At 43.4% G+C, this 25,692-nt stretch overlaps 1 protein-coding gene, 1 long non-coding RNA gene and 1 pseudogene across 2 annotated transcripts; all 3 read left to right on the top strand.

The window, feature by feature from the left end:
* The first annotated feature begins 1,018 nt into the window (after positions 1–1,018).
* Positions 1,019–3,208, top strand: LOC120695163. Its single transcript, XM_039978469.1, has 4 exons — positions 1,019–1,552; positions 1,656–1,990; positions 2,050–2,524; positions 2,978–3,208. Exons 1-4 carry the CDS (start codon positions 1,019–1,021, stop codon positions 3,206–3,208), a joined length of 1,575 nt encoding a protein of 524 aa, XP_039834403.1.
* Positions 3,209–12,884: 9,676 nt separating this feature from the next.
* LOC120695956 lies at positions 12,885–14,146 on the top strand. Its single transcript, XR_005683958.1, has 4 exons — positions 12,885–12,946; positions 13,395–13,545; positions 13,639–13,969; positions 14,084–14,146. It is a non-coding gene; the product is annotated as an uncharacterized LOC120695956 (long non-coding RNA).
* A 6,248-nt stretch (positions 14,147–20,394) lies between these two features.
* On the top strand, positions 20,395–24,009 carry LOC120695164 (annotated as a pseudogene).
* The last annotated feature ends 1,683 nt before the right edge of the window (positions 24,010–25,692 follow it).

A 25,692-nucleotide genomic window follows, 5' to 3' on the forward strand; every position in this document is an offset into this window, starting at 1 on the left:
GACTTGCCCTCGCTAGCCGCCTTCCGTGAACTCTTGCCGCGCCAGCCCTAGATAGGTTGCAAACCACCTTGTTTTTTTCGCCTTGCATCGCAGCCTTTTTTGATTTCATCTGGCGATACCTATTGCTGCATATACCAGGAATACTTTGCCCTAGCTGAGATGCTTTGCTCAGTCGCTTTGTGTGACAGGGATAAGGAAGCTTTGCCCTAACAGCCGCTGGCCAATCTGCCGAATTGTGCCATTGGAAACGCGTAACTTCAGTTACCTTCGGTAAAACAGGCATAACTTTTCGCTCGGTGCTCCGTTTTGGCTCAATTTTTTACAGCAGAGAAAAGACAAAATTTTGTACATACCATAAAACCGCCTCGCTATTTGGAGCTCAAAAAATTCAAGAAAATTTAGGAAGAAAGAGTTTTGAGGCTTCCAAGTGATTTTCTTGTTTTTCAGAAACGCTCCTGATTTTCTGTAGGCCACATCCCACCTCTGTTTAAAGTGCAAATTTTTGTGATTGGAGCTTGTGTTACATCTGTTCGGTGAAAAATATAAAAAAAATAGTTGAAAAAATAAGAAATCTTGATTTCTACTAGTCCTGGAGGTTTTTCGGGGAAAAGATTAAAAATAAGTGCATAGAGTGTTGTTTTGCTTGTTTTTTGAGTTTTATCCACCGTTCTTTGTTCCAACTTGTTGTGCTATGCCTAGGACACATTTTAGCCAGCAATTGTGACTTGTACTTTGGATACTTATTGAACTTTGCTAATCTGCATTAATTATTTGCTACTCCTTGCTACATATTGTGCCTGTCCCACAGCTCCACATATAATTCGATCAGTACAGGTTCATCTTGCAACTGTTACACCCAGCTCAACAACATATTGTACCATTCTGTTTGGCTTTGGTAAGAACACTTGCAAGACGGTAGTAAGCCGCTTGAGATTTTGCTCTCCACTTTCACCATCACTCAGTACTTGTTAGTTGATAGGGATAATACCTTGGTGTTGTCTTTTGCTGTCTTCTAACCATGACAGGGTCAGGTAAAGGAGGGGAGTCCCCTACGGACTTCAGTGAATGCATCTCCAAGGATGAACTTAAGAAACTTGTTGATGACCAGCGCACCTACATCGATGGGAAGTTCAATGAGATGATGCGCAGTATCAATGGAGTTGTCACACGCCTTGAGCATATTGAACAACATCCCCCTCAACAGCGACACCGACGCCACCCTCCTGATGGTGATGAGGACGAGGATGAGGATGCCGTCCTTGATGATGATGAGGATCGTGATGCGCACCATCTTCGGCGCAATCGTCAAGGTATGGGAGGTAATCATAATCGTGGTAACAATAATTCTTTTGCTAAAACTAAATTTACCATGATTCCTTTTGCTGGTACTGCTGATCCTGAGGCTTATTTAGATTGGGAACTCGCTGTTGAACAAAAGTTTAATTCTCATTTGGTTCCTACTGAGCATAGAGTTAGACTTGCTGCTAGTGAATTTACTAGCTTTGCTTTGTTTTGGTGGAATGATCTTTGCAATGCTGGTAATGCTGCTACTGTGCCTCAAACTTGGCCTATTTTGAAACAATGCATGAAGTCTCGTTTTGTTCCTCCTTATTACCAGCGCGATCTACGTTTAAAATTGTAAAATTTAAAACAAGGTGATAAAAGGAGTAGAGGAATATTATCAGGAATTGCTTATTGGTCTAGCACGTTGTGGTATTCGTGAGGATGATGATGATACTAGTGCTAGGTTCTTTGGTGGTTTAAATCGTGATATACAGGATATTCTTGATTACAAAGACTGGACTCGTTTTTCCCAATTGTACCATCTTGCTCTTAAGGCGAACGGGAAGTACAGGGATGCCGCATTGTCCAACAATCTTTCAGGTCCAACACTGGGAGATCGTTTCAGCAGCGTTCTGATGTTGAGAAGCCCAAGGCGCGTATTGCTAAGCCACCAGCAACACCACCAGCTCATGCGCCAGCTTCTGAGGTAAGCAATGTGTCTACTGTGTAGGCCCAATAACACAAGAAGCATGCTACGCTTGAAAGGGGGTCGTCGAGTAGATCATCTACAAACATCGTGTGCCACCGCTGCAAGGGAATGGGACATGTCATGAAGGATTGTCCAAGTACTCGAGCTTTCATCGCTGCACCTGATGGTAATGGATATGTAAGTGCTAGTGATGTTGAGGATGAATTGGTTCTTGCAGCTAACTTTGTTGCAGATTCGGAGGACGAGGTTGAGGCAATTGATTCTGCGGCTGCGACAAAGGACCTTCCTAGTCTTCCTGTGCAGCGTGTGCTGACTTCTAAAGCGGAACATGAGGATGAGGAGAAAATCCAACGCAAGAATTTGTTCCACATGTTTCTCCAAGTTAAGGATTGCCGTGTTCTCACCATAATTGATAGCGGAAGTTGCAGCAACTTGGTGAGTTCAGATTTGATCAAGAGATTTGGTTTGCCCACTCGTTCTATTTCTCAGCCTTACTACCTTGAATGGTTCAACACTAGTAGTAAGATTAAGGTAACTAAATCAGCACGCATATACTTTTCAGTCGGTTTTTATCATGACTATGCTGATTTTGATGTTGTACCTATGCAATCATCTTCATTGTTGTAAGGACGACCATGGGAATTTGATAATGATGTTGCACACCATGGTAGAACTAATACATACACTTTAATGCATAAGAACAAAAAGATTACTTTGCTTCCTTTATCCCCAGCTGATATTAGGAAACATTTTAATGAGTTTGCTGCAAATGATAAGAAAACACCTCCTAGTAATGATTATTGTGATGCTCAAACTAATGGAATTAAATTGAAGGATGGTGTTTATATTGCTACTACATCTGCTGCTGCGTTATGTGATAACTCTGATGCACCTTGTTATACAATGTTTTGTCGGGATATGTGTTTTATTAACAATGATCCTATGCCACATATTTTGCATCCTGTTGTCACTAACCTTTTGCAGGAATTTGATGCTGGAATGGAGTCGAGGATGACTCCAATTAAAGAAGGGGAGGATGATGAGGACATCGCCACGCTGTACATGCACGAACTGGCCTCATCTCCAAGTTACAAGTCGACTCCAACTCAGTTTTCATGTTCATCTCAGATTCAGCCAACACCCCTGCACGGTTTCGGCAATATCTCCCTCATACGGAGTCGGAATGAGGTGATCTTGGATGCGTTGGAATCGTGACGATGAGTCACTTCTTTTGGTTCTGTTACCAGCTCCAGAAGCTTCGTGGATCATTCTATGCGACCACGGGAATGTGCTGCGACACCTGTTTTGGGCCTTTTTCAGGCTTTATATCATGTCGGGCCTTAAGCCCAAGTTGTGGGTGCCCCCCTAGTCGCCCCCAACCCTAGGACGCCCCCTTCTCCTTTAAACTCAGTAGCCGCCACTGTTTAGACTTGGGTTTTGTTTAGTTTTTTTGTTTTCCTTCGAGAAACGGAGATTGATTCGTTCTAACTGTGGCGACAAGTCCTTTTACAGTGATGCAGGGCCCCCGTTCTTGATCTCCTCCACTGTGTCGATTAGTCCTTTGGAATCGAGTTCTCAAACCCCTCTTTGATTCGCTTCATTCATTTTTGCAATATCAAATTGCGTGTTTACATCTTCTTACTTGTGTTCTTCGATTCGCTTGCAGGAAAAGCCTTCTCGGCGAGGTCAATCAACTTGTGCTTGGTTGATAACCAACGGAGCAGTGGTGTAACAGTTGCTTGACTTCGAATTGTGCTGATTAGAAGCCGGATCGCCAACGTCACACACTCCATCAATCGAATTTATCTCTACCTCTTGGAAGATCGGGCCTAGTTCTCATCAACCTGGGGCCGCAACCACGTGTACGGTTGCGCCTCCGATCAGGGCGCAGAACGGGTTCTAACGGCTTTCTTATCCTCTTTTTCCCATTTTCTCATTTTCTGGATTTTCGGCATTTTGACCACCAAAAATTCGAACATTCTCCCCTTTGGTCTAAAAGCCGATAACTAACGCCATACTTTAAAGTAGAGTTATGCGAGAGACAGTGAGTTACAATGGTGAACTAATCCCACTGCAACACAGTTGTCTACAATGCACAGAACTACTCAAACTAATGGGAGGTGGTTGTCTTACAACCCTTCCAAGATCACTGGTTATCCGATAATCTCATGCCAGCAATAAGCTCATGAAAAATATTGGGAGGTAAGCCTTTGGTTAGTGGATCCTCGAGCATTTCCTTAGTACTTATATGCTCTAACTCAATTGTATGATCTTGGATTCTATCCTTCACAACAAAATACTAAAGTCTCGATGTGCTTAGCAGTGCCACTTGATTTGTTGTTGTTAGCATAGAAAAGTGCAGCTTTATTATCACAGTATAATCTTAGTGGTTTACTTATGCTGTCTACCACTCTTAGTCCGGGAATAAAACCCTTAAGCCACACAGCTTGCCCTATGGCCTCGTAACATGCCACGAACTCTGCTTGCATCGTAGATGCTGCTGTAAGTGATTGTTTGGAACTTTTCCATTAAATCACTCCATTTGCAAGTGTGAAGGCATAACCTGATGTCGACTTCTTAGTGTCGACACATCCTGCAAAGTCGGCGTCTGAATAGCCAACTACTTCTAAATTCTCAGTTCTCTTATATGTGAGCATGTATTCCTTAGTGCCCTGCAAATAACGCAGAACTTTCTTAATCGCTTTCCAATTGTCCATACCTGGATTAGACTGAAATTTGCCAAGCATCCCGGTAATGAATGCTAAGTCAAGACGAGTACACACTTGTGCATACATAATGCTTCCGACAGCTGAAGCATATGGAATTGTTCTCATTTGATCAATTTTTAATTGATTCCTGGGACTTTGAAATTGCCCAAACTTATCGCCCTTAACAGCTGGAGCAGCTGTGCTTGAACATTTGTGCATATTATATCTTTTAAGGACTTTCTCTATATATGCCTTTTGAGATAGTCTTAATGCACCTTTGGACCTGTCTCGATGTATCTCAATGCCTAGAACATAAGAGGCATCACCGAGATCCTTCATGTCAAAGTTCAATGAGAGAAATCCTTTTGTCTCAAACAGCAAGTTCTTATCGCTGCTTGCTAATAGGATGTCATCCACGTAAAGCACGAGAATGATAAAAGAGCTCCCCTTGACCTTAATGTGTATGCAATTGTCCACTACATTTTTAATGAGGCCTGATTTCTTAATTACTTCATCAAACTTAAGGTACCATTGTCTGGACGCTTGTTTTAATCCATAAATGGATTTCTTTAGTTTGCATCCTAACTGTTCTTTGCCTTCCATAACGAAACCTTCTGGTTGCGCCATGTAAACACTCATGCAAATCACTGTTAAGGAACGCAGTCTTAATGTCCGTCTGATGTAACTCGAGATCGAAATGTGCTACAAGAGCCATAACAATTCTGAACGAGTCTTTCTTTGAGACAGGCGAGAAGGTTTCTGTATAATCAATTCCTTCTCTCTGTGTGAATCCCTTAGCCACAAGTCTTGCTTTGAACCGTTCGATTTTTCCTTTGGAGTCATACTTAGTTTTGTAGACCCATTTACAGCCTACTTTCTTGGCTCCATTAGGAATTTCTACCAAGTTCCAAACCTTATTTGTGCTCATGGATTTCAGCTCTTCTTCCATGGCCTCAATCCACTTGTGGGAGTATTCACTACTCATCGCTTCCTTAAATGAGTTCGGATCATCAACCTTCCCCATGTCGTGTCCTTCACTTAAATACATGAAATCTTCTGAGACAGTTGAATTTCTTTCTCATCCTGATCTTCTTAGAGGTTGTGGTTCCACAGCGGGAGCAGGTTCAACTTCTTGCTCTTGTTGAATCTCTGATGTCCCGTCAGTGGTCTGATCCTGTGTGACCTCGGCAGGCTCTTCCATAGTTTCATTTTGATGCTCGATATTTACAGGCACATCCTCATGCTCACTTATGGTGGGTGTTCTCTCCGCATTAACTTCTGGAGGATCAACTACCTAAGTCGATGTTGTAAAACGAGTCATAGGCACATAATAATTTTGAGTCATCGGAGTGGGCTCATGAGTCCGCATTTCCTCAAGATCAATTTGCTTAGGCTCAGTGCATCCATTTTTCTCTAAGAAGACAGCATGCCTTGTCTCAACAAACTTAGTAGTACCCTTAGAACAATAAAATTTATATCCCTTTGATTTTTCCGGATAGCCAATGAAGTAGCAGCTTTCTGTCTTAGGATCTAATTTTCCAAGGGATGGATTAAATAATTTCACCTATGCTGCACAACCTCAAACATGCATATAATTCATGTTGGGTTTCCTACCAGTCCAGAGCTCATAAGGAGTCTTAGGGACTGACTTACTAGGAACACGGTTACTTATGTGTGCAGCAGTATTTAGCGATTCCATCCATAAACTCACTGGCAATGTAGAGTTGCTGAGCATACTGGCACCATGTTCATTAGGGTGCGGTTTCTTCTCTCAGCTACTCCATTTTGCTGAGGTTCACCAGGAGTGGAATACTGAGCTACTATTCCATTTTCTTGAAGGAACTTAGCAAAGGGACCGGGGATTTGTCCATATATGGCATGTCTCCCATAATATTCACCCCCCTCTGTCTAATCTTACCACTTTAATCTTCAACTCATGCTGATTTTCTACTTCAGATTTGAAGATTTTAAACATATCAAGTGCTTCAGACTTTTCTCTTATAGGGTAAATATAACCATAACGGGAGAAATCATCAGTGAAAGTAATGAAATAACTAAACCCGTCCACTGATCTTACATTAAATGGACCGCATATGTCAGTGTGAATTAATTCTAATAATCCTAAACTGCGCTTAGCTCCATCCTTTTTAATTTGTTTTGTAAATTTTCCTTTAATACAATTAATGCATTGATCTAAGTCAAAGAAGTCTAATGTAGGGAAAATAAACAAAGTCTCATTACCTCTCTTGCGCTTATGGTTGAGACGCTCCATTCTCCCCTTCGAAATATGGCCTAAACGTGAGTGCCAAAATTTCGACAAAGTCTCATTACCTCTCTTGCGCTTATGGTTGTTATCACTTACATTCATCACAGAGATATAACTTTGGGACAATAAACAAAGCTCATCATGTAAAGGTGCATAGCAAACTGTATCACCATCACAACTTATTACACATCTATTGTTCCCAAATGTCCACGAATATCCATCTCAATCTAACTTGGAAACAAAAATCAAGTTTCTCTGAATGGATGGAACATAAAGGACATCTAATAAACGAAGAGTGAAGCCGCTGTGAAGTGATAACTGAAGAGTCACAATGGCCTCCACTTTTGCTTCAACCCCATTTGCAACTCGGAGCTTTCGAGTCCCCCTTCTTATAGCCCGCGCGCCAGACAATCTCTGTGCGGAATTAGTAACATGAATAGTGGCACCTGAGTCAATCCACCAAGTACTTAATGGAAAATATGCATAAAAGGACTCATCAACTATAGAAATTAAGTTGTCATTACCATTCTTAATGCCATTGTTCGCCTAAATGATCATTTAGCCCATTTAAACACCATCTAAACGCTACACAGTGGCACACCGTTTCTGTTTAATCAGTTGTTTTGACCGTTTAAATGGTCGTTTTTCCCGTTTAAACACCCGTTTTGCCCGAATAATGGGCTAAACGGAAGGTGACTGACTGTTTACTGTTTAGCGTTTAGGATAACACTGCTTAATGCACCACTCCTTGAAGCGGTCACAGTCCTTTGTGATCTGGCCCTCTGGCTTACAATGGAAACATAAGATGGGCTTAGGGCCATCTCGCTTAGGACCATCACAGGGTTTCCTACCCTTCTTATCCTTCTTGGAGCGGAAGACCCTCTTATTCTTGTTCTTAGGACCATCTTGACTCACATGGTTCACAAGGTCAGGGTGCTGTGAGCGAAGCCTTTGTTCCTCTTGGGCACACTTAGACACAAGTGTGGTTATGTCCCACTGCTTATCATTCCCATTATAGTTTACCTTGAAACGCTCAAAAACTGGTGGGAGGGAGATCATGACGTGGTGAAGCAGTGTAGCATCATTAAGGGGACAATCTAGGTCCTTAAGCTTATCCCGGATGTCCACCATCCCCATAATGTGATCCCTGACATTACCTTGTCCATTGTACTTAGCGTACATGAGCTGGGACAGGAGGGTACTTGCATTGGACTTTGTAGATCCCTTAAAGTACTCCTCAATGCTCGTCATGAAGCTCTTAGCACTCTTAGGCTCCTTCTCAAGAGCTCCCCTAATAGTGGGACTGATGGTCAAACCCATGACCATGAGAGCAACTCTATCAGAGCACTCCCAACGCTCCTTTTCCTTCTCATAAGCAGCAGTGCGCTCAGCAAGGGTGGTGTCATCATTCCCTTGTGCAACTGGTGCTACAAGAGCTTTGTCTCTGATGGAATGATCCTTATCCATCATGACCAAAATCAGCTCGATCTCACGGCTCCACTTTGCGAAGTTATCGCCTGACAGCTTCTCCACACCATTGACATAAGCAATGATGCTGGCGGGAGTGGGATCTGAGTATAAGAAAAATAAATAGAGTTTAATCAGTAATGATGACATAATGAATAAATGAATTAATCAGCGTTGGCCAGAATAAATCATAACGTAAAGCAATTTGCAACACTGTTGGGCAGTAGCAAATAAAGGAACTGAATAACTTATGAATAAACTTTGCATCACCGTTGGGCAGAAACAAAGTAACTTAGCATAATGAATGCAGCGGTGACTTAATTTTGCATCACCGTTGGGCAGAAGCAAAATAAACATAAATTTAAACTAAACATCTCATGGCAATTATTTAATTACAACGTTGGTCAGAAATTAAATAAATACTCAAAATGAACTAAAACAATTCTGAATAAAATTCTCGTTGGTTTCATTTACTCAGAATAGCAACTCACAAAATTCTCATAATTTTCAGTGTTAAATATGCTCAAATTAAATTCATTAAATGCTCATATGAATTTAAACTTCAATACACTGAAAATTAAACTCAGAAATGCAAAAAATGAATAAAATCGGAGGGCCTAAACTTAACTGGGCTAACAGCCCAAAAACCGACGGGCAGGCCGGCCATTCGGCCCGGCACCACCCGCCCCGCCGCCCAACCCGCCTGGGCTGGCGGCCCGACAGCCAATGGTTGGGCTGCCAATTCAGCCCACGCGGCGCCCCACCACCTGGCGGACGAATCTGAACCGTCCGATTGAATCCGACGGTTGGGAGTGGAAATCGGAGCTATAAAAGAGTCAGGCTTTCCCAAAACCCTAACCCTAACTTCATTTCTTCTTCCCTCACTTCTCCACACTGCAACCGCCGGCGCCTCACATGGCGCCGCCCTCCTCACGTTGAACAGCAGCCAAGGGCCGACGGCCGGAGCACCGCCGCCCTCAAGGCAACGCCCGCAGCAACTCATGGCACCATGGTCGTCTCTTAGCCGCGCGGCCGCAGCTCGGCACGCCGGCCTCATGCCGCGTGTCCATGGTGTGCGCCCGGCCGGCCTCTAGCGGCGTCTGATCCGCAGCTTGGTGGGGCGCGGGTATGCCGCCGGACCCGGCGCCTTGCGACAGCCATGGGGCCGACGGCGCATCCGCATCTTGCTTCGCCGCGGCACCATCCTTCTTTTTTTTGTACTGTGCAGCAGTGGGTGCCTTAGGGTTCCATGCATCTTTTGGTGCGCCATCGCGGGAGCCTCTGTGCCCCATGCGGTCTCATTGCGTCGCACCATGCGAGCGCCCAGGAAGTACATTTTTCTTAGCGGAAATCCGGGCGCCCCGTGGGAGCTATGTGCCAAGATCTTATGGCATTCGAGTCTGAGTTGGGGATTTGGTTTTCTCATGGGTGGGAACTATGGATCTAATGTTTCTTTGCATTTCGGAGCTTATTTCCTTTCGGATCTATTCATTCCTTATCTCTGACTCTCAGATCTAGGGGTTTTCATGCGAGATCTAGGCTTAGGATTGGTAGATCTACACTAATCATGAACTAAAACTTGAACCGAGAACTTAAAAAAACCGAATACTAAAACCAACCAAGATCTAAAACTTGACTAGATCTAGGGTTCTAAAGGCTCACAGAGTAGGTGCTTAGGCGAAAGATACCAAATGTAGTAAAAAACATGACTTAGTACTTAAAATTTCTAGGATCTAACACCTAATCAACAAGAGCACAACCCAAATGAAAAGACTAGTTGTAGATCTAGACCGGGAAGCTGTGGCATCGCATACGTAGCAGATGTTCCGGCCATCGTGGTTGGGGACGAGAGCGATGTAGGGGCCATCGGCGTTTTGACCACCAAAAATTCCATCAGAACGTAACCCACAACGCAAGATGGTGGTGGTCAGGATGCGGTCCAGATTCGGGCGGAGGGCACATGGTACCATCGCAAAACTTACGTCGAGGCGAAGTGAAGTTGCGAAGGTGGCATGTTCGCCCGTGGCTTCTAAAAAAGATGGATGAATTTGCCCATGCGTGGGCGTGTATTGTAAATAATTCGTGCTGACCATCTCAATCGTTAGATCTATCAACCCTAATTTTTCTTCCTCCTCCTGTCCCTTCGTCACCCTGCGCCGCCGCAGCCGCCCCTTCCGCATGTCCGGCTGACCGCCGCGCGCGGCGAGCTGCGCGCTGCTGCTGCGGGCGCATGCTGCTGCGGCGGCTGCGCGGCACTGCTGCTGCCACTGCGGCGCAGCGGCTACGGGTGCATGCTACTGCCACCGCGCGCCGCTGCTTGCATCTGCTGTTGCCGCCGCGTGCCGCTCCTTGCGCTGCTGCTGGTGCCGCGTGCCGCTGTGCGCTGCTGCTTGCTGCTGGCGCCGCGTGCCGCTGTGCGCTGCTGCTTGCTGTTGCCGCCGCGTGCTGCTGCTTGCTGCTGCCGCTGGCGCCGTGCGCCGCTGTGCGCTGCTGCTTGCTGCTGCCGCCGCCGCCGCGTGCCGCTGCAGTGCTGCTGCTGCTTCCGCCGTCACGCGCCGCCGCACCCGCATACGCCACTGCCGGAGAAGAAACGCCTAGCTCGCGGAGAAAAAATGTTCAACATTTTTATTTTAGTATATTCAACATTTTAGATTTCCAATTTCAACATTTTAAGTTTACAGTTTCAATTTTTTTCAATTTTTTAAAAGCTAAATGTTGAACGCATTTAATAAAATATTGAGTTAATTTTATCAAAATGTTAAACGTGTTTACAATAGATAATTAGACTAAAGTGGCCTTTAAAAATAAATACCTTATCTATCTTCATAGGAGCCCCCGGCAGAGGCGGCGCCCAGGCCGTTGCTGCCTGCAGCGGCGTGCAATGACGCGCACAGCACGTGGCCCAGGCGCCGGCCCAGCATTCCGAGCGACGTAGCGGCCCAGCGGGGCGGCAGGCAGCTGCACTGGCGAGCCAAGCGGCCCAGCACGCAGCCCACGAGCGCCTTTACTCGGCCCAGCCTGCCGCCGTCCTCTTAATTGCTGTCAACGGGTACAACTATACGCGTGTGTGCAGTGGCCCAACAGACCACGCACCCACAGAGGCAGCCCAGCAGGCCGCGGGGGTCACGTGCAGGTATGCGCGACCAATAAAGTTTGCAGTTTTAGCCACTCAATAAAGGTTCCCCGATGTCGTCGAGTCGACCTCTTTGGGTTTGCTTCCTCCGTGGCGTTTCTCGGAAGGGCGGCAACGACGTCGATGAGTTAGTTTCCGGTGCGATTTGGAGGCTATTTTCCTTCATCCTTTACGCGAAAGGGTGGGAGATCACAGTTTCCCCTACGACGGATTGTTGTTTCGATTCTCTCGCCTCCAACTTAGCATAAATTTAATGTGGCATTTCATTTAGCCCACCTAAATTACCTTATAATACTTGCTTTAAATGAAATGATCTGTCGCGCAAGGTTCCTCAAGACTGATGACTCCCTGCAACTCCGCGTGCGTCACGCTATGCCATCTCCCCGTTCTTTGTGATGCAATTATCTAATATTGATTAACAGTCGCATTGGATGCGATTACACAATCCACATCCACGGGGCCACATTAGAGGCTCCACACCTCTAATGCTCCGCGTAAGAACGATGCCGCCGCAGCTGCGACTTCACAACTGTATTGTGCCTGGCCTGTGCGTGACTCTCGCTAGTCATTCTTTGCTAGGCAGCGTTAAGACCACTCTCGAATACTCTCGCATGCGCTAGATTTCAAATTTCACTTGCTATTTGTTTTTTAATTTTCAAATTTCAAGAAGTATATGTGTGATATTGATTTATATCTTAATTTATGAATTTGCATCTAGAGTTTCAAGAACATATAGAGTTTGTATGTAATATTTACGTCAGATCAATAAAGTACAAACCCTGTTCCTCTAAAAGAAAGGCGAGGGGTAGAGTTTCCAAAAACAAAAAATGGCTTATCTGATTCGCTTTTTTCTAGAATCATCAAATGGCTGATCTGTTATGAAGCACCAGGCCTCCTCGCGGGCTGGACCACATACGACTATGATCCACATAACGAAACGGTACAAGACCATATATAGCGCCTTTTTTATTTTTATATTTTTCGAAAATATTTTTTACAGAAATATATTTTCAATATCACAATTTACAGTTTTGTACCCCTACCGCCCGGCAGGGGGGCGGCAGGGGGCCTGCCGCCCAGCAGCGGGGCGGCAGGGACTTATATGTAAATTTAAAAAAAAATTATTTGTGCGGGAGCTCTTGGCGGGAGCCTGCCGCCCCCCTGGCGGGCGTCAGGCCCCCTGCCGCCAATCCACTGGGCGGCAGGGGGCCTGCCGCCCGCCAGGGGGCGGCAGGCTCCCCAGTCCTGTATAAAATGGTTTCCCTCCCCTCCCCCCTCATTTGCTTCCCACGACATCAAGAGAGCGGGAGGGAGAGAGGAGGGGTGAGGGAGAGAGTTGTAACGGCGAAGCCCTACCGGATTTTGGATCATAACCGCAGGTAATAAATATTTCTCAACTTTCTCAATCTAAATTTATTGTATGTTTCATTCTATAATTAGTGTATGCAGCAGTAATGATATTTTAGCGATTTAGGTAATGTTTTTAATATAATTTAGGTAGAATTAAGATTAGTTTTTAGAAAAACCAATTAGGTTTACCAACAACTTTTGTGGTATTGATTAGTTATTTAATACGAGAAAAAATTTCGAGAAATAGTCAGAAATTGTAGAAAATATTAGAAAAGTATATGAAACATTCAGATAAATTGTAGAAAATGCAGAAAAATTTGGAAAATGTTAGAAAAATATATTTATAAAAATATATTGTAAAAATTTGTAGGAAATGCACGAAAATGTTAGAAAAGTTTATGAAAATTTAAGATAAATTGTAGAAAAATGCAAAAAAATTATAGAAAATGCAGAAAACTTATATTTTTTTTGTGTTAGGTTTGGCCGGAGATACGCCAGCTCTACTTGACGGAGTCATAGACTCGTCGCACCGGTCCTTTCTTGCTGTGGTTCAGCTCGTGAAACTTAACGTGCTGCGTCCACGTCCACCAGCGGAGTTTATTCCTGTTGAGCCACGATGGGTGCCCAGGTGATATGTCGTCGGAATATGTTTCTAAAAATATGTTTGTTTCGTATACGTTTCGTACATAATGTACTTACATTTGATCGTTCTATTTTTCAGGTTGAGTGAGGCTGGTCTTCTTACTATAGGTCGTCTTGCTGAGAGTGGTTTAGTACAGCTGGACAGGTCTCTACTTACGGCTCTAGTTGATAGATGGAGGCTTGAGACAAACACCTTCCACCTCCCTTGTGGGGAGATGACACCGACCCTACAGGACGTTGCGATGCTGCTGGGTCTTCCTATCAGTGGGGATGCCGTAGGGCCTCGTGTCGTCCCGCCTACGTGGTTGGACGATCTAGAAGAGCGTTTTGCAAATATTGACATCGCGATTGATGTAGAAGAGCACCCAAAAGCAACAGGCCCTGCCAAGGCATGGATCCTCCAGTTCCAGGTACATACCTTGTTATGGAACGATTAATGTTAGAGTTATGCTTTTTACTAGTGCAGTTATGGTTTTATTTTATAATTGATCTCGTACTCATAAATGTTCATCATTTCTATGCAGCCCGACAATTTGGCACATGATGCTGATGATGATAGCGTCACTCGATCCCTTGAGGCATACCTGTTGTGGTTGTTTGGATACATAATGTTCAACAACTCACACGGGGCCTATGTGGATAGGGTGCTTGTGCCTTACGCACTGGAGATCGCAGAGGCAGCTGTGGAGGAAATGCCTCAATACAGTTGGGGTGCAGCGGTACTTGCAGCCACGTACCGTGGCCTCTGCAAGGCATCAGTGCAAAATAAGCACAATGCAATTCTTACAGGATGTCCAATTCTGCTACAGCTTTGGTCGTACGAGAGGATAGCAATTGGTCGCCCGCTTGTCGACCACTCACCGTATGAGCTGGATATGTACGGTGACACCGAGGACGATAGGCCCACCATGGGGACTCTCTGGTACGCTCGTCAGGTACGGAAATAACTGCTACTCGTACTATTCTGTTGGCAATTCTGTTGCTTTGTTTTACCCTCTTTGTATTTCTTATTTGTACATATTATTATTAATTTTGTGCAGAATAGGTGGGCCCACGTACAGTCTCGTCGGGCCTATCCTGATTTTGTGGCTGAGTTTGATCGGTTGACACCTGAAGACGTCGTGTGGGAGCCCTACTCCGAGTTGGCTATAAACACTCGTGCACCGATCGGAATATCTTCGGTTTGCTTTCAGGACCAGGCCTTATGGATGACAACTACAGCGTTGGTGTACGACGTTTACATTGAGGCTCACTGCCCGGATAGAGTCAGGAGACAGCTCGGTCAAAGGCAGTTGTATCCTGTGCCGTCAGCATTGGATCGGGTCGAACGCCATTACCACAGGTAACAATTCATATACTATTTCAGTGACTATGCATTGTATAGTTAACTAATCATATTTGACTAAATTGTTTTCAATATTTAGTTTATCGAGGACTGGGCAACCCTTCTCCAACATGTGGGTGACAAGGGTGCAGCCTTGGGTCGATGGCTGGGACCAGGCAGAGGAGAACGTGACGCTTGCGACCCCTGCACACACGGAGGCTTCGTACAGGGCGTACCTGAGCTGGTACCAGCCTCAGACTCGTTGCCGCTTGATATATGCTGACATGCAACCACAGCCGCATGTTGCGACAGCACATGATGGGTACGCACGACATAGGGACGAAGCATTAGCTGGGGTGGTGAGTCAAAGTTATCATCGCTTTTCAAATACTTTGGATTACAGTGTTAATGCCTTTTTTTCTTGCTTGCAGTTTGAAATGTGCAGGTTGATGGACTTAGATGCCAGGGCGAATTTGATGAGGATTCGAGGGGGATCTATGATGGATAGGAACGAGCAAGAGTCGGCCTGGACCCGAGTTTCACAAAGATCCCATTCCATGCTTGAAGCCTTTGGTAGCCGGACATCGTACGATGACTCGTACGGTTCGTCTCAAGCCTCGACGTCGTTTCCTTGTGGTCCCACACAGCAGCAGTCTTCCCAAGCACCTTATTGGTCTCAGCAGCATTATCCAGGTATGTGAGGATACTTACTAACTTCCTACTTTGAAGCCAACAATTAATTCTTAGTCCATACAGGATCGCACCACCAGCTTCCTGATATGGGTCATTCCTCGTATCCACCAAAATATATGACTTATAAGATGATATTAAGATATCTTAATTGCTACTGTATAGGGCCCACACAGGATACCTTTGAGGCGAACTTCGAAGATTGGAGTCGGTTATTTTCTACACCTAACCCGCAGGCCGATATTACCTTCCAGACACCTGTGCCCACCGGACGTCCAGGGAGAGACATAGGGCCTCCAGAGCGACACACCTACTCTACAGACCACGTCCACGCTCAGCGCAAAAGAGGTCGACATGGCCGGGGTGGCCGGGGTGGTTAGGATGTGCTTCTAGTTGTTTCTGTATTTTTGTTATGGACATGTCATCATGTTATACTTATTTCGTTCTCATACATCACCTATTTCGTTCTCATTTGCGTATGTGTGTGAATTGCTAGCTTATACTTTTCATATTCATGTTCTTTATTAATGGTTTTTATTTGTATCCATATCTAAAACACATCTAATGGCCACAGCAAGTTGTCCACAGCAAGTAGCCTGCCGCCCCCCTGGCAGGCGGCAGGCCCCCTGCCGCCTAGTGGATTGGCGACAGGGGGCCTGCCGCCCGCCAGGGGGGCGGCAGGCTCCCGCCAAGGGCTCCTGCGCAAATATTTTTTTTTTAAATTTACATATAAGTCCCTGCCGCCCCGCTGCTGGGCGGCAGGCCCCCTGCCGCCCCCCTGCCAGACGGTAGGGGTACAAAACTGTAAATTGTGATATTGAAAATATATTTTTGTAAAAAATGTTTTCAAAAAATATAAAAATAAAAAGGCGCACCATATATATATATCACGCACAAAACAGACGAGCCCAGCAACAACGGCCGCGGGCCGGCCTAGTGGAAGTTGTAGGACCCTGATCTATCTATATTTTTTATATATACTATAAAGAATCGTAACAATTGAAACACATTTTATCAAGATTAGTCTACCCACTCCTCTCACAAAGCACTCCTTTAAGATCCATATATAAACAAAAAATATTTGACAGGAGGCCTAGTGAACTGAAAACCACCCTCCCGTCCATTCAATTGGGAGGCCGCACTAAATTTTTTTTTGACACCGTGCCCGTCTCTACCCCTTCATTTGTACCCGTGGAATGGTTGGTTTCAATTCTTGCCATAACAAAGCCTACCATCCAATATGCCTCGTCCTGGCAAGAATTGAGTACGCAGCAAATTAGGAAGCGCGGCGAATCAAGTGGCTGTCTTTCCACATTTTATAAATTTCTTTCCTCCTCCCCCACCGCACACCTGCCTCCGACGCCGACACGTCCTGACATACATGTATATACTTCTTAGAATAAGTATATATATGTGTGTAATCCCTAAAAGAAGTTTAGCAAAACCCTAGCCGCTGTTGCCTGTCGCCCGCCTGCCCCCTTCCTTCCCCAAGCACCCACCGCGCCGACGCCTCCGGACGCGGTTAGCTGTCACTTCAAGTGGTGAAATTCTTATTTCATCACCCAAAAGATCCACAAAAATTTTACTTATTTGTTGGTTGGGCCTCACGTACTTTTCTCATTTATTGGACTGCATGCATTCGATTGTGGTTAAAAGCAAGGTACGCATGCAGATGAGGACAAAACCCATTACATCACCTCGCATGCATCTAAATTGGAAACTGAAAAAGTTATATGTATTAAACAGTGAATCCAAAAAAATTCAATTGTACTATTATAATCATCATGATAAGATCTTTAAAACAAAACCACACTTGCCTATTTGCATGATATTTTTTTTTAAAAATATTTTCTTATTACTAAATAATTAATTTCATCTAGTGAGAACAAATATATTAAGAGCACGAACAAATGATTATATTGTACGAACAAAAAAATTAACTATAACGAAGAAATAATAATATACAACGAACAAAATATTACATATCGTGAACATTTAATTGTATAGAATAAACAATAAAAATAAATATCACGAACAAATAAATCAACGCCACGGAACAATTTAATCTATTAAATGAACAAATAATTTGACATTGCAAACAAATTATCTGCACGCAGAAAAATAATTTTATATGTAGATGAATACATCTACAATACAATAATCAGATTTTATAAGTACATATACACGTGCTAAAATAAATTAGCATATAAAGGAAATAATTATCTTCACACACCTTTATAAGTTTACAATACAAACTACAAAGAACCTAATTTGCGTGTGAAAAAAATATACTAAATAATAACAAATATGGTAAGTGTTGTAGAATTTATAATTTTCTATTAAACCCCGAAGCATATCGAGTAGCAGCTTTTACAAGCCACTAGCAGACAGACATGAGGGTCGCGATGACTATACATCGCCCGAGCGATGAAATCGCTTCCCATCACCTGAAGAGGTACAGATGGGCCGGGTCGACGTGAGATTATTTGGCTCAACTAATAAATATTTAACAACCCACTAATCTCATGTCACGCGCGCTATTGGATCCGCTTGCCAAATGCTGGTGTCCTTGGAATTCTGAAGTAGCGTAAGCTTGGCCCGAATGCATGGGCACATGCAAATTGCATCCAAAGTTGCAAAGAGAGTCGCACCTTATTTCTTATTCTTTCTTTTATGTTTCTATTCAATTCCATCTCATTTTTGCATTTTTATTCCCAGTCCTTGATAATTTTTCGTAATATGTTTTTTATTTTTCTTCTCTTTTAATTTATTTACTTTATGTATTCTTTTTTGTTTGCTTTTCTCCCTTCTATTCTTTCTTATATTCATTTCCACTTATTGTTCTTTGCTTTTTCTCCGCTGTAAATTAATAATTTGTAGTCATATCGTACTATGAATAGATCTAGTTGCATATAGTTGCATGCAAAGCTGTTTGAGTGGGTACCTGCATGCTACATGCGTATGCATGCTAACCGACGTACCTTTTCTTTCTTTTTGTTTGTTTCTTTTTCCTTGGTTTTTCTTTTGTACTAATTTTTTTCCTATCCATTTTTTTACTATTTATTTGCAATGCTCCGGTTGATATTTATTTTTCATTTCATTTTGTATGTTGCTTATTTTTTATTCCTTCTAATGTTTTCATTCATTATTCCCTATTTTATTTTTTCTATAGACTAAGTCTATGGGTGCTATAGTCTATAAATATAGTGATGCTTCATGTAAAATTATCTATCCGCGTGTATCTAATTTACATTCCATATTGACTCATTTGGTACGCATATATGCTTTGTCCTTCTTCATTCAAAATTATCTATCTGCGTGTAACTAATTTGTTTGCAATGTCAAATTATTTATTCCCTTTGTAGATTAAATTGTTCCGTGACGTTGATCCATTTGTTCGCGATATTCATTGTCCATTATTTATCATATACAATCAAATGTTCACCATGTTTAATATTTTGTTCATAGTAAATTATTATTTGTTCGTAATGGTTAATTTTTTATTCGTAGAAAATAATTATTTATTCGTAGAAAATAATTATTTATTCGTGGTGTTAAAGTATTTGTTAGTTGAAAGTAATTATTTAGTACTAAAAATATTTTTAAAAAATATTGTGCAAACATAGCCAAGTGTAGTCTTGTTTCGATAATCTTATCATAAAAAAGATAATAGTGTGATCGAAATTTAATTTGGATACAAAGTTTAAGATTTATAGATTTTTTTAATGTGAACTCCCTTTGTATGTGGGTGATATCATCGATTTGTCTTCACCTGCATGTGCGTGGAACAGTTCAAGAGGAAAGCAATACTGTATGCTTCAAAATCGGACTACTGGTTGATGAGTCAAAATCGGAATTTACTAATGTGCGTGGAACAAATCACGGTAATGGGCCTAAAATTCGGCCCAATAGCACTTGCACTCTCTCGGGACTGTCGAGGGAAATTAATCCTGCCTCATGCGATGGCTGGGGCTACTGTCTCTTGCTCCTATTAAGCTCAGCTAGAAGTGGGCAGCGGCACTGGGTGGACCATTTTGACCCCCATTTGAATGCAGAGTCAGAGTATAGACAGGGGCTACTGTCTCCTGTAGCGACACCTAGCCGCATCCGTACTACTACGTACCTTGGACCGCGAGAAATAATAGAGAACGGTTGCTGCAATGTGATAATGGGCCAAATTTATACCAACTCACGTGAGAATTCATTAGGTTACTTGTAACGCAGGTGATATATACATTGTCTCTCCGGCCGCCTCCCCCCTTCCTTACCCTTGATCGAACTAGTCCGCCGCGTCCTACCCACCATCCCCTCTCCATCCTCTGAAGATGACGACTCCCGCCGCCAATATGCCCACGCCACCACCTCCTCCACCACCTCCCTCTCCGAAAATGACGGGTGGGGCGGCGGCGATGCTAAGTCAGAGGCTCCAGTCTCCGAACAAGTCGTCGTCAGTGTGGACAAGTGGACGAGTTTTGCTCATCTCGGCGGGTTGGAGGAGGTGATTGAGAAGCTGCTAGTGGAAGTGGTGGTGCCCCTGTGCTGCCCGGAGCTGCCGCGTAAGCTTGGGGTTAGGCCCGTTGCCGGGCTACTGCTGCACGGGCCGCCCGGTTTGCGGGAAGACCACCCTTGTACATGCCATTGCCAATGTGACTGGGGTGCCGTTCTACAAGATCTCAGCCCCCCACATCGTGTCTGGGATATCTGGTATGTTTTCAACTCTTTCCCATAATCCCATCACAGATTGGGAAAATTAATTCTGACACTCCGTTCGTATTTGTTCATGTTTGATGTTTGATGCTGGAAATGATTAAAATGAGGGCAATGGTTAAGGTGAAACCTGCGATTTGGATGTTCTAGCTTCTGAATCCTTATAGTCTTCATTAGGTGCAATTTGACAAGGCTGCTCATTCTTTTTGTTGCTGTTTCTTCTGAAACCTTTTTTGTATAGTCTTCATTAGGTGCAATAGGTTGCGCATTCTTTTCATTGCTGCTTGAATATAAGCTATAAACTGCTTTTTTACCAGGAACCCAAAATTACTTCAGCTAGAATAAAATCACAAGTTAGAATGTAAAACCAATAATATATATGTGCTGCCCTTTTGGGCAACAGATGTAGCTGCAGAAGATTAGGATTGTTAATTGTCGTGGAAAGTCAGTAGTTGAACGTGTCATATGCATAGTGATTGATCAATAGAATATTGAAAAGGTGTTACCACGGATAAAACTGGCCATTGCAATCATGAAATCATCATCACACTGAATAGTTTCTCAAGGTTCACAAATGATTTGCAGTTAAAGGAAAGGATATGCAGTTTTTCCCCTCAAAATTTATCAATGGTCTCCTGTTTTCCTTCTGATAAGTTGTGATTCCTACGGCCCGCAGATCATCACATAACGCCTGTGTTCTTGCAGGAGGTTCTGAAGAGAACATCAGGGGCTTGTTTTAGAAGGCATATAGGACTGCTCCCTCAATTCTATTCATAGATGAGATAGACGCAATTGCATCAAAGAGGGAGAATCTGCAACGAGAGATGGAGTGACGGATAGTTACTCAACTGATGACATGCATGGATGAATTCCACCAGAATATTGGTGGCGACGATTCTGATGCCGGTTCATCTGAAAAGAATCCAGGTTATGTTATCGTCATTGGAGCTATGAATAGGCCTGATGCCGTGGACCAAGCTCTTCGAAGGCCAGGAAGGTTTGATCGAGAGATATATCTTGGCTTCCAGATGAGACGGCACGGAATCAGATACTGAGGATGCTTGCTTGGAAGCTTCGACTTGAAGGCCATATTGACTTTTTCAAGATAGCAAGGGCCACGGCAGGTTTTGTTGGTGCTGACTTGGAGGCATTAGTCAATAATGTTGGGTATCTGGCAATGAGTAGAATGATTAATGAAAAAAGAGTTCGGTATTGTTGGGAGCATCATGAGGCAAACATGAAATGGTGGAAGCAGCTGTCTTGGGATGCAGGAGAGAGTGTACAATTGTACATGCTACCATGAATGACTTTGAGGTATAACTTTTATATGTAGAGCTTATGCCGAGAATTCTATTTAATTTCAACCAGTGCAAGCTGGATTTAGATTTTAACTTACCTGTTTTTTCCGTAACAATATTTTTTTCCTTCCGCATATTGTTCAGTACAAGAGTTCCACTTTTAATTTTGTGTTGTGTAAGTTGATACATATTGCAAGATTACCATTTCCTTCCTTGGTGTGTTCATGTTTTGTAGACGCTCCTTTCCCTCCAATTTTCTTCTGTTATTGGAATTTTTATAAGATTCCCATGGATTTACATTTTAGCATGCATTTTCAGTTTGCATGTTTTTCTTTTATTTCTTTCCCTGACTAGATTCACTTTACTTTGCTGAAGGAAGCAACAAAATTGGTTCAACCTTCTTTGAGAAGGGAAGGATTTTCTTCTGTTCCTGATGTCACATGGGATGATGTTGGAGGTCTTGATTCATTGAGGAAAGAGTTTGAACGCTACATTGTTAGATGTATTAGGAGCCTTGAGGATTATGATGTGAGTAATTTGCACTTAAAATCCCAACGGACTTTGTTATACTCTTCTTACTTCCTGATTTGTTATGTTGTAGCCTTTAGTGTTTGACACATTAGGAGCTAAGTGCATTTCAGAATTTGTACGACAGACAACTGTGGTGTTTATTTGCTATACTTTGTAATACCTATAAATATTTTAGTACATGAGTTTTGTTTCTTGCCTATAAGGAATTTGGAGTGAGCATGCAAGATGGCTTCCTGCTGTTTGGACCTCCGGGTTGTGGGAAAACACTCATAGCAGAAGCAGTGGCACATGAGGCAGGGGCTAATTTTATTCATATTAAGGTAACTGACGTTTGCTTTTCCATATATTTATTCCACCTTATCAAGTTCACACAGATAATGCTGACATAATTCTCATTCTGGAACTAGGGGCCCGAGCTATTGAACAAGTATGTTGGGGAGAGCGAATCAGAAGTTAGGAAAATATTCAGCCGTGCACGCATTAACTCTCCATGCATAATATTTTTTGATGAGGTAAGGGTTTTTGTGTAGCCTGTCAATACTTTATATTATGTTGAGGTAAAACTGTGTCAAAAATTTTAAACAAGTCTGGATGCTTGATGCCTCTATATACTATCAGAAGCAGTAAACGAAATTCAATGTGTTGGCTGTCAAACTGTTTTTATATGTATATGTTGTTCAAGTGTTTATCCCCTTTCATTTGACAGGTAGATGCGCTGGCAACAAAAAGAGGTAAAGAGGGGGGATGGGTTGTTGAACGCCTCCTTAACCAGGTTTGAATGTTTTGGGACAACCTCTAATAAAGTCTAAACCTTCCTGTTGTTTCCTTGCCATTGCTTTTCTGATGTATGTTATTCTGGTTCTTCTGTCTCCAGTTACTTATTGAACTTGATGGTGCTGGTCAGCGTAGAGGTGTCTATGTGATAGGAGCTACAAACAGGTAACTGTCAATTGACCTATTGTTTAGATATGCATTTAACGCTGAATGGAAGGTGAACTGTAGCCCCTTTCTGGTACAAAATTGATGTGATAGATGATGCTATTCTACGGCCTGGTAGATTCGGGAAGAAACATTATGTACCTTTACCTGGTGCTATCGAACAGGTTTCAATATTAAAGGCACACGCTCGAAACAGGCCCATCTCATCAGGAGTTGATTTGAATGCATTGGCATGCCGAGAAGAGTGCAGCAATCTCACTGGTGCAGACCAAGCATTCCTGGTAATGCATACATGTGATCTCATCAAACAGACCTCTGTTTGAATATGCCCAAAGGGTGCATGAGCGCTTCTGTTTATAAAATTTAGAATCATTTTAGCTCTGAGGATGAGTCCTGTATTATCAAATTGCAGCACTATTGTATTATTGCATTCTGTCTTGATCAGTCCTTTATTATTGCAGCACTATTGTGTGTGAATTTCAGATTGATAATTTGAAAACGTTCAACAAATGGAACTAACATTGCTTTCTTCATCAGGTGGATGAGGCAGCCATGGCTGCTTTGGAAGAGAGACGTGAGTCCCTTGAGAACGGGACATCATCGATGAGTTCGTCTCCTTGTTCGATTGAGCTCGCACACTTCGAACGAGCCTTATCAAAGGTGAAGCCATCAGTATCCGAACAGGTAAGTGCATAAGAGTAACTATGGATGTTCGAAAAAAAATAAGAGTAACTATGCATATATCTTGCTAATCTTTGAGTTCATTGTGACACTGTTTGCTGTTTTCACCATGGCTCTCTTTCCTCTTGGTTACAGCAAAGGAAATATTATGAGGCATTGTCGAAGCTATACTCATCGACCTGATGGATGACATCTTGGCGTGTGTGGCATAAACTTTGTATGTCATCATTGCTACCCACTGCCGGCAATGCGGCATCCTAATTTAGGGAATCAGCGCTCATGCGGTTCAATCTGATAACGGTTTGGGTCAAAACCGGTGTGTACAGTTCAGTTTCTTCATTTGGGCCCTTACGGTTCGGTGGTATTTGGGCTGAAATGCTATTGGGCTGGTTCGGTTAGGGTTTAGGGTTAGGATGGGTCAGTCTAGTCCGGTCTGGTGTGCTACGGGTTGTCCTCGCCCTCGGCGGCGGAGGCAAGAGCGGCGCCGGCGCCTGCTTCCTTCGTGCCCCTCTTGAGTCTCGACACCAAGCTGTGCCGCTGCAGGGGATCGACACCAAGCTGTGCCACTGCAGGGGATCGACACCTCCGTACTCTCCGCTCCCGGCGGCTGCAGCGTAGGGGATCGACACCAAGCGGCGCCAGCGGCTGCAGACGAAGCCCACGCCCGCACCCCCGGCCGCCGCGCCCGTGCAGGTCTCCGTGACCACCATCTCGGTGCAGCCGCCGCCTATCCAGCGGCTCTGCTAGGTATGGAGATCCTCCTCCCCTTCTCCCATGGATCGACCAGGGCGTTTGTTTGTTTAGTGTCACATGGTGATTTGGTTTGTTTCTGGAGCAAACTTGTGGTGCCATTGACCAGTTGGTGTCCGAATTAAGAGTGAGGGCAGCAAGGAAATAGCTAGACGCATCACAAAACATTTTGTTTGACCAAGAAATAAAGCTGAGATCTTTCGGCTGCCCCTTTCGCTTGCACGATCCATTTGATTTTCATAGTGTTTTGAGCTATGTTTTCTTTGGGTAAAAAATTACGTGATGTATTATGCATATGCCGATCTGCTTTTTGTAACTCAGTCATAGCTTCTTTTGCTTGCATGTGCCGATCTGCTACATCGTCCATAGTATTATGCATTTGCGTGATGTATTATGCATGATGCAGCATTGCAGCTTGCAGCTAATACCTGCGCCTATGATCTGCTACATTGTCCATAGCTTCTTTTGTTGTTAGAAACAGTACAACAAAAGAATGGATTGATTATTGAGTTTTTGAGTTAAATACTTCTGTTATTTTATCATCAATATGCTTCAGTTATTTTATTGCCTTGCTGTCCAGATTATTTTGTTTAGTGCCTATCATTACTATTTATGCAGCTAAACATGTCGTCCAACGCTTCTGGGAGTTCAAATCATGGTTCTATAGAGGTATTCACTAGCCAAACACCGCGTCGTACAAGGTCTAATGTTTGGGAACACTTCGAGCCAAATCTTGTGAAAGTGGAGGGTGAATTGAAAGCTATTTGCAAGTACTGTGGAATACATCTAAGCACAAAATCAGGCACAAGCAGTTTAAGAGGTCACACCGCAAATGCTTGCCCAGCAATCCCTACTCCTATCAGACAGAAATTTCAGGCCACCCTCAGCAAGCAACCATCATCGGAGCTTCCTTTTGTATTTGACCCACAACTTTGCTGTAAAGAGATGATTAAGTATATCATACATGCTGAGATTCCATTTCTGAAATTTGAAGACCCTTACCTCCAACCATGGCTAAGGACCTTTCAACCAACTTTTAAAGTTAGGGGTCGTCAATCAATTCGTGATGACTGCTTGAAGAAATATGTAGAGATGAAAAGGGAGCTTCAAGCCGAACTTCGGAGTTTGGATTCTCGTGTTTGCTTGACATCTGATATTTGGACATCGTCACAGGACTTAGGATACATGGTTGTCACAGCACACTACATTGATG

The sequence above is a fragment of the Panicum virgatum genome, chromosome 2K (genome assembly GCF_016808335.1).
Source record: "Panicum virgatum strain AP13 chromosome 2K, P.virgatum_v5, whole genome shotgun sequence".
NCBI classification, from domain to species: Eukaryota; Viridiplantae; Streptophyta; class Magnoliopsida; order Poales; family Poaceae; genus Panicum; species Panicum virgatum.